We start from the raw sequence: 10,221 nt of genomic DNA, 5'->3' as shown, positions 1-10,221 counted from the left end.
CAGATTTATAAAGTTTACTTCGAGTACTGTTAAATATCAAAATATCAATTTTTAATCATTTGCCATAAAATGTGTATTACATTACGAATTTAAAAAAAAAATCAAAATTTGATATCAGAAGGACATTCTTCGTATTCAGAAAGCAATTCGATCTGTCTGATGTGCTCTAATGTCCCACAATAAATACTGTCCAAACGTTCATACCCCACCCCTTAAGCTGATAAACACATAATACTGACAAGTTGACAACAATCTGTTCCGACAAGTTTCAATATTTTATTAGAAAACTGTACAGACGTGTAAAATCATAGAAAACATGTAATCATCATAATTATACAATCCATTATGTATTAAATGCCAACGACGGCTATCGTAATTAAAATAATGTTAAAAATTATTTTGTCATTCGATTTCTTTGGGGCAATTGACAAACCCCAATACACTGCGAAAAACATGTCTTGGCACTCGTGTCTTACAATGAGACACGTCTTGACGAATTAGGGCCCCATAAACACTATAAGAAATAGACATCGTGTCTTAAAGACACACTCTTAAAGAGGAAGTCCACCAGAGCAGTTCTTCTGGGGTGAACCAAACCTGCCTGGTTATCAAATTAATCAGTGACAAGGTTATCTCTGAATTTGACAGGTGCTAATTGACGCAATAACATGAAAACATCAATTGGCACCTGTCAAATTCAGAGATAACTTGTTACTGATTAATTTGATAACCAGGCAAGTCTGGTTCACCCCAGAAGAACTGCTCTGGCGGGCCTCCTCTTTAAGACATAATTGAGACATGTGCCAAAAGACACAAAATTATTAGCTCCAAGGACATGTCTGACATTTTGAACTGTCTTGCACAGAGTCATGACTCGGATGAGCCACTAACATTTCCCGTGTAAGTGAATTCTAAATATTGGCCTGCTTGCTTAAAATATCTCAGATTGTGTGTTTACCCAAGACATAAGTTTCTGTTTTTAATGTTTTAATCACTGAAAAATATACATGTGTAGGCCTAAATAAATGTAAGCGCTGATGTTGCTAAGACCTGGTTTTCGCAGTTATAGGCTTATACCGTTGTATGATTAGACAAGTTCTTCTCTCCGGTTCTTTTCATAACACATGATTAAATCAATTCATAAATCACAATTTCATAATTAATCTTATGTACATAATTACATTATTTACAATTTTATAGACCCGTATAGTTTAAGAAAGTATATCCTTATAATTATTTTAAGGTAACCTGATGTAAACGTCCTGAAAACACCAAGAGTACATTGTTTTATGTAACCATGGTAACATACACAATAAAATAAAATATGCTCCAAACACGCCTGGAAGAAATTTATCAAATGTGTGAGACAAGGTATGAGCTGCAAATAAATCCGACGAACTTCCCATACATTACTTTCCTCTGTATTTTTAATTTGGTTTTAATAATCAAGGCAAATGATAAGATTGGTTGAAAGACGTCTACATAAATCTTGTAATCACATACAGCGATGTAAGTAGGCCCGAAGAAAAAATCCTCCTGAAAATCTGGGGAAAAATCTGGAAAAAGCGCGTGAATTTGGGCTAAAAAGCCCCAAAACGGGCTGATAATATACAGTAAATAAAAGTGCGGAAATTTGGACACAAAAATTCCTGAATTCAGGGTTAATCCTACAAACTTACATCCCTGAACATAAATTATTGCATTTCGTAATCAATTTTAGTGTAGAGCATTGGTTTGGAAACCTATCATATCGACCCCCCCCCCCCCCAAAAAAAATAAAAGTCACTTGATTGTTTATATCACACGTAGCGCTAGCGACACACCCATTTTTCATAACGCCACCTTAGGTCGCCATTTGATTATTTCCTCTATTGTAGATTCCCGGGTATAGATTATGATTATTGAAATATCCTGATGTCGTGCTTAACTGTAATATTAATAGTATTGATTGTGTTTTAACTGAAGAAAGTTTTAAATTTTGACTTATCTGTCAGAAAAAATACTTAAAAAAGGTAAGTAGTTACACAGAGTAACAAGTTCGCATGCTTTAGTCGACGTGCAGATTTACATGTCCCGTAAGAAACGTAGACCTACCGTAACTATCAGTTACTCTCAGACATGATGACGGATTGAATTTGAAAGTATTTCAAGAACAAAACCTACCAATCAGGTGGTGTAAGAACTTATGATGTCACTGACTCACTTGTATATGAACACAACTGCTTTCCTCACCCATGCACCCTTAAACCATAAACCGACTGAACCCTTAATTGCTAACCAGTAACCACCCTCGACCAAATTTATGGCAAGCCTTCGAGGTCATAACGTGCAGCTAGCTACGCGCACACAATTGGCACTGCAGTTCATTATGAGATTAAGATACCTTTCTTTTGCAAATTGAATACAAATCCTGGTAGAAATACTGTTCCAAGACAATTTTTCTCAGACTAAAAACACCTATCTTTCTAGTTAACATCTTTATCGTCACATGGACTTTTTACAATAGTATAAAACAATCATGTTTATAAAACATGTGAATGAACATACATAACATTTTTAATTAGATCTTTCGATGTTACATTTTAGAGTTCCTATAGCTGAACTTGACTGTTATTTCAGTCGACCACCGTTCCCACGTACGTCTACGACTCTACGACTCTCTCGTCTTTCTAAAATCATGATGGACAAATGAATGATGTATCAATTCCATCAGACGTTTCTGCAAATAGTACAGCTGAAGCTGAAATTATACTCCTCCGCTGCGACGAGCGACTGGTATTTGACTAATGAGGTAGCACGCTTTTTCCAACGCAACAAAAAACGCGCTTAGACCTCATTGGCTAAAAACCAATCACTATCGCTCAGCGAACTCGGCTTACTACATGAAAGTTACTGCTCTATAAATTGCCAGCAAACACTCCATACCACGTGTTAGTCTGTTCGCAATGTCTCGTTCCCAGTTCTTAAATTCGGTCGACTGACGAAGTATTTAGGAAAGAGTGCACTGATTTCAAACAACTTAATTTGACATTCATGGACCCGAACCGCGAAAAGTTTATACCTCTCACAAATGATAACAAAGAAGTGTCGGTGTTGCTTTAATAGTCTCCTTTTCCCTTGGCGTTCCGTCTGCAAGCCTTGCGCTCATCTCGAGTTGGTAATTTCTTGCAGTCTTCCAATTCGTCTTGTCTTGATTGTTGGAGTTGACAGCATTTCATAAACATACTTCTTGACGATTTAGCGGGGTAACATTTCTCTACGCGCATCAACAGGTCTTTGTGCTGTCGTTTGCCGACGTCAGCATCAGGACCTTGCCATTTCATCTTGCGCTTGAAGACATTGTTGTTCTTTTTCTGAACCTGTAATAAGACCATAACAAGTGAACAAATTTAGTGGTCTGGATATTACCTTGGCTCGATTTACCAATGAGCACCAGTATTTCCCACCCGGTAAATTATTCCACAAACAAAACAAATTATTAGCATTCCAAGCACGTATCAATGCAAAAGTATAAAACATGACCTTCGTCCGTGGTGCTGTCTTTTTTGAAGACAGTTCTTGTTGAACATGAAAATGTTTGGAATAACATTTAATATCGTTTTGGTTTGAAACTTCAAAATATTTTTGGTGTCCATGTGTTTGAAGATAAAATACACACGACAATGATCCGTTTATTCGCTGTCACCTAGTAACTTGTCAAGCATGTCATATAGGCCTATTTCAAATAATAATATCATACTTTACAAAACAAGTATTGCTTGTCTTTAAGATGGTATACCCCTTGATAAATTTGTGACTATTTTTGCATTTTTCACAAAAGTTATGTATATTATAGCGGCAAGGAATCCAGTTAAAAAATGCTCACTGAATTTACGAAATTAATCTCAAAGACAAAAGTAGGTATCAATTAGGACTATCGCAAATTGAACAACTTTAAAAGGGCATAATTTTCGTGATCCACAGCATCATCCCCCCACTTTTCTCCAAAAAAGTTGAGATTTTTAAATCACTGGAAACCGCTGGCAACATAATGTTTATATACAAAAAAATTCTTGCAGATTAATTCGTTTAGCAAGGATATCGTGAAATTTGAATTTCGTTCTGGTATACCAGAACGAAATTATAACACATTGTCTATGGAGCAGTGTAATACACATAATCATGCATAACTCGCAAACGCAAAATCGGAATCGACTGAAATTTTGGGAATAAGCTTTTTTCGTGGATATCTACTGAAAAATGTCATAAAAAGAGGATGATAGGATCACGAAATACTCCTTTAATTTGAAACCATGTTGAAACTGACACCATAGTAATAAGATTGCCAACATTCTTGCGCCTGAATAATCTTGATTTTTTGGTTGTTTTTTTGGGTTTTTTTACATTTGACCTTATCTTATTTTTACCTGCATTAAGTCGATATTGCAATACAGCCCTGCCTCAGCGACTTTCTTGCCTATTTTGCAGCATTTCTTCGGTGACATCGTCGTCCTCTTGCGATTCATTTCAGCGTCAATAATTTCTTCAAACACCGTAACCTCGAGTTCATCAAGAGTCTCTGCAGCAGCGTCGTCAATGACTTGGTCTGCAGGGTTTTCAGGTTGATTGCCCATGAGATCGTCTAGGCTTACTGTAGAAGAGACAAAATATAACGGTACATATTAATATTGGTACAATGCTCCTTAATATTTTTAATTAATGTTTGATTGTGATACATTATCAGTTTTTGCGCATAGCAATTAGCAATATATCCATATACTTGCATGCTCATCTGCTAGAAGTTACGGTATAATTCGTGTTAAGTTTTGCATTGAGGCACGACCGATTGGACAAGTTACAAAAATTCACTATTTTAATAAATAAGAACTGAAAGTGCATGTATTTACAGCAATGTAAAGTAGTAAGTATAACTTTTATTTTGTTAAAAGAAGAAGTATGTTTTTTTGCACGTAAGTATATATTATACCAACTCTATACTGAGAAACTTTCTCCCCCCGGTTTCTCCCTGACCTGGTAGGGCCTTTAATATATTTTGTTTGCCTTTCATTTTTTCATACGTTCGATATGATCAACATCATAACAAAAGATATCGAATACAAGGTCACGAGAAAAACATGTATGATTCACTTTGTATATTGATTTGAAAGCTTTGAACATTTTGAAAGAAGGAAAGCCTCACTCAGCTATTTTGCCGGTCGAAATCAATTCAATTCTCGACATTAAAATACACACCCCAATAATTTATCGACAGCCGGCATTAAGGGGGTACTACACCCCTTGATAAATTTGTGTCTATTTTTGCATTTTTCTCAAAAACTAATAACACAGTGGTAAAAATTGTATAGGGCAAGGAATCCAATTACTACACTGGAATTTCAGTGACCCAAGACAAGCGGTTTGTTATTTATGATAAGAAATAAGGTACCGCTAGGATGTACCTCGTTTCCTATCATTATACTGAACCGCTTGTCTTGAGTCACTGAAATTTCAGTGTAGTAATTTGATTCCTTGCCCCAATAATATACATAACTTTTGTTACCACTGTGTTATTAGTTTTGAGAAAAATGCAAAATAGTCACAATTTACCACAGGTGTATATAAGTACCTATAAATGACCTAAATCGAGTGTTACTTTTTATCGAGTTCGTAAATGATGACGAATTATGATACCAGTGATGCAGATGGGAGAAACTGAGATTTCATACTTGTTACCATAAGACTTAAAAGGGCATTTCGTGATCCACAGCCTCATCCCCCACTTTTCTCCAAAAAAAGTTGAAATCTTTATACCACTGGAAACCTCTGGGCTCTGGCTACACAATGTTTATGTACCAAAAATGTTTGCAGATTAATTCGTTTAGCAAAAATATCGTCGAATTTTAATTTCGTTCTGGTATATACCAGAAATTACAACAGTGGCCTATGGAGCAGTGTCACGCATAACTTGCGAACGCAAAATCGGAATCAACTGAAATTTTGGGGTTTCGTGGGTATCTACTGAAAAATGTCATAAAAACAGGATGCTATAGGATAACGAAATCAATAACAATAGGCTGACAGTTTTTGATTTATGCGATTATTGTTTTTGAACTTTCTTTTATATTTGACTTTGAAAGAGGAAGAATATTACATTTTGTGTATAAAAGTTGGGCTGAAAGAAAACAATCTAGTGTGGAAGACCTTTTAGCCCTTTTCACGACATCCGATGAACTACTCAACTAGTCAGAGAATACAAGCAATGTTCTGTCCTTTGATCAACTTCAACATGTTCAACTTCCCCCGAGTTCATAGTTCTCATCCCGGGTTCTCATCATATTTCGCGAACACGTATATGCCATATGTGCAATCGGTGATAGAAATGATAAATGAGCATTACATGTTTGAATTAAGTTACAAAACAAGTTGAACGAACTGTTGGATAGGTGAGATTAAACCAGTTAAGAAATGTTGTTACTTGATCATCAAGATATGCATCGAGAAAAGGGCAAGGTTTTAAAGCACTGTAGAATTTTGTCACATATGTACACACTTTATTCAATTTTATTTATGATTGAATGAATTTATGTTTTTGTCATCATTTCCGTTTATTAGGTCGTTAAATCATTAATTATTGTATTAAAATATAGGGATATTGCTCATCAATATCAATTAAACAGTTGGATGGCGAATTGTAATTTGCATTAATTTGAGGAGAGAGAAAAAGTGCCCTTTTTATTCTGCCTCATATAATAATTATTTCAGTTTGTCTTATAAATCCTTCTCTACATATAGACGTATATCAAAATAGTAACAACAGCAAACCTGGTAAGCATGGTAAGGGGTTAATCAAACTGATTGAATAATTGTCAACTTGTTTTTACTTATTTTCTTCCCAGGGGCGAGCTGTTTGGAGCAAGCAAATGAAATGAAATATACCCAGGCCTCCTACTGCCACGTGTGACGAGTTTACTAACGCAAGTTTACCAGCCCCGGGACTAACTCGTCCCTGGATATTGTGAGGACCATGCATGTAAACAACATTGATTGAAAATACAGAACTTGTTGTTCAGTAGGAAAATAAAAATGTTGAAACTTGAATCATTTTTACCGTCACAATATCCCGTACCAGATCCCGCACAATATATACAGTGTATATAAAAGTAGTCGGGGAAAACTTCTACTATAAAATTCAAATCCCGGGATTCAAATTAGAGACAAAACTTCAACATATGAAGTAGATAAAGTTTCTACGGTAAATTATTATATAAAAAAACCCATAAAAACCCGGGCAACAATTTTCTGCCCTATCATATCTGTCCAATTTGAAAAGTATGGTGTTCATAGCAAAATTCACAATCCGTGCTTCAGTAGTAGGCACATCTAGGCATATTATCACACAACGCAATGAATATCATATTTATTTATTTATTTATTTATTTCTTATTTAACCTGGGGTGATCAATCAATGCACTGGCACTGTTCTCCCTTGGTTCCCTTGGTATTCTAAATATATATATAATAATATAACTAAATATTGCCGAAATAAAAATCCCTTTAAAAAGGGATGCGTCTGGTCCAGAGAAAAGATTGCATGCGTTGTGGTCATGGAAACAGACTGGAAGAATCAGGATCCAAGTACTAGTTTATTCTCATGACTTTTTAAAATGTGTTTTAATCTCACCTTTTCAAATCGTAAAATATTACATGTGCTTGCTTGTTTATCCCAGTTCACTGATTCCAATACTTATATCAAACATTTACAATACCCTGCATCATGCGCCCTTTCTTGGGTAAGCCCATTTCCTTTTGTAAAGGAATTTTTATGTGCATTAAATCAGTTATGAATGAACAAGAAAACTGTCTACAATAATGAAAATTTATGGGCCCTTCTTGTCCTTGACTGACCTCTTGAAAAGTTTCAATTATAGTAAGGTTTAAAGGCTTACTTTTGTGGTATTTTTTTCCAACTTTGTGAACAAACAAAAGTTAAGAGAAAAGAAAACAATGAATTCATGTAGGCCTTGTCCATTTGCATGCTCTGTTTGTGATGCCTATAATCTTTAACCATGTTTGATATTAATGTGAAATGTAAAAGCACCAATTATTGTTGGTGTTTTAAAAAAACACAAATTTAGTTTTAAAAAAATTGTTTAAAGCAAATATTATTTTGAATCACATCATTAGATCATACTTTCTAACACGTACACCAACACTACTTTACCCTAGAAGGGCATTCGACCCTGCATGTTCATTTCCCTGGATACTTTATTTGGACTTGAATTTTACTTCCACTGTTTTGAAAGAACTTATTTGTTAAGGAGTGCCTTTAACACAACTGGTTCATATGGAAGATCTAAGAAAGCTCTTATTTCAGTTATACCATTACTGAAATAGGTAAGTTGAAAATAATTGAATCAATGTTTACAATGTGTATAACAACTTTTATGAGAAAAATTTGTATTTGCTTTCTATATGGTTTAGAAAACAAAAATTCACAGTGATTGCATTTCCCTACAAAAGTGTTACAGTCCTAAAACTGGCCAGGCTAGTTTGGGGTGACACAATGGACATGTGCCACCTTACACTGGATATTTATATCTTCTGATTTATTATATTGTACTTTCTAGCATTGACCTATGAACCTATTATGGCCACAATTCTTCCTACTAAATTTATGACACAATAACTGCCCGGTAACTGCCTTACCCTAGAGAGTCATTACTATAAAGTACTAGGCTGGTCAAATCCCATTTCTGCTGTCTCTGTCTCTGTATGTTTGTTAGTTAATTAATTAATTAATTAATTAATTAATCTCTGCTTAATTAACCCATCTCTGCTTTCAATGATCACTTTGTGAAATGAAGTGCATTACTTTACCAGCGTGCTTTTCAAATTATACTATTTCATATCATTCCTGGGATATCATTAAGTTTGCAGGAACATTATTACAAAAATTACAGCAATATAATGTAATACATTAATATTATGGCAACACAGGACTATGTTCATATAATCTTCTGATTTATTATATTGTACTTTCTAGCATTGACCTATGAACCTATTATGGCCACAATTCTTCCTACTAAATTTATGACCCCATAAGCCGCCTTACCCTAAAGAGTCATAAAAGGCTGGTCGGTCAAATCCCATCTCTGCCTCAGTCTCTGTCTCAGTATCAATGATCACATCTTCAGCTGAGTTATAACAGATAAGTTCTAGAATGTGTCACTAGAACTCCCTGGGGATTTAATCCAGACACTAAATGCATCTGGCCCCTTGGGGCCAGACGCGAAAAGACGCTAAGCGTCCAAATTCGGCATTAATTTCTTGTACACGAATTTGCAGTGTGGCGTGGCTCAATTTGGCAAATGCGATTTACCATTTCCACACTATATATATACAAGAACCATTACTTGGCTAGAATTACACAAATAATTGCTATAAAACACCTCGTATTTCGCAAGAAACATAAAGCACATTCATCTTACCTGCAGAGCAAACTGCGAGGAGAAGAGCCACGAAAATGGAGTAAGTCAGAAGGTTATGCATGATGCTGAAATTTGATGACAAGTTTGTCGGTGGAGTATAACAATATCTTGATAAAATCCACTGGTATTATAACGTGAAAACAGATTCACTGGTAAAATATTACATGAGATGGTCACAAAAGATTGACAATGTTATCTTCTCTCTGGTTGAGTTGTCGATAAATGAATACAAAGTTGTTATGATCCTGTTTCTTATATCATGTTGGGGGCCTTCCTAATCCTCGGTTTAATACAAGGTAATATTAACGTTGATTTACCTAAATGTCACTCAAGTGTGTCAATTACAATAATCTGGCCAATCAGCGATGGAAGCCTGTGCGGTTGTTTTGTAGAAACGCCTCTTATGAATGTCAATCATTGTAATTGGTGGAATGACCTTGATAAGAAAATCATTTATTTGATTGATTTTATTTTTATGTGTGCTCAGCGATTCGATTAATTTAGTTGCGGGCAGCCGGGCATCAAGAACAAGTAGGTACCTGGACTGCTGAAATAACTTGAAAATAGTGAAATCCTGGGTGGAATAATCTTCGTTAGAAATTTAAGGGGGTACTACATCACCCATTGCATTTTTTTTTTGCGTTTTTTTTTTTTGCGTTTTTTTTTTCATTTTATGAAGAAATGAGAAAAAAAATTGACAAAATAGTATGCAAAATGAAGGGGCAAATCTTCTCGTTCTATTGGTGGCATCGGT

The 10,221-nt window shown here is 35.2% G+C and overlaps 1 protein-coding gene across 1 annotated transcript; it reads right to left on the bottom strand.

Moving 5' to 3' along the window:
- Positions 1 to 254: 254 nt before the first annotated feature.
- LOC140151333 (uncharacterized) lies at positions 255 to 9,728 on the bottom strand. The gene is made up of 3 exons (XM_072173643.1): positions 9,468 to 9,728; positions 4,407 to 4,630; positions 255 to 3,359 (listed from the first exon to the last, which is right to left on the bottom strand). Exons 1-3 carry the CDS (start codon positions 9,526 to 9,528, stop codon positions 3,099 to 3,101), a joined length of 546 nt encoding a protein of 181 aa, XP_072029744.1. The 5' UTR covers positions 9,529 to 9,728; the 3' UTR covers positions 255 to 3,098.
- Positions 9,729 to 10,221: the final 493 nt, after the last annotated feature.

The sequence above is a fragment of the Amphiura filiformis genome, chromosome 4 (assembly GCF_039555335.1).
Source record: "Amphiura filiformis chromosome 4, Afil_fr2py, whole genome shotgun sequence".
Taxonomy (NCBI): Eukaryota; Metazoa; Echinodermata; class Ophiuroidea; order Amphilepidida; family Amphiuridae; genus Amphiura; species Amphiura filiformis.
The sequence above is the reverse complement of the archived record's forward strand: the minus strand, read 5'-3'. Positions and strand labels throughout refer to the sequence as shown.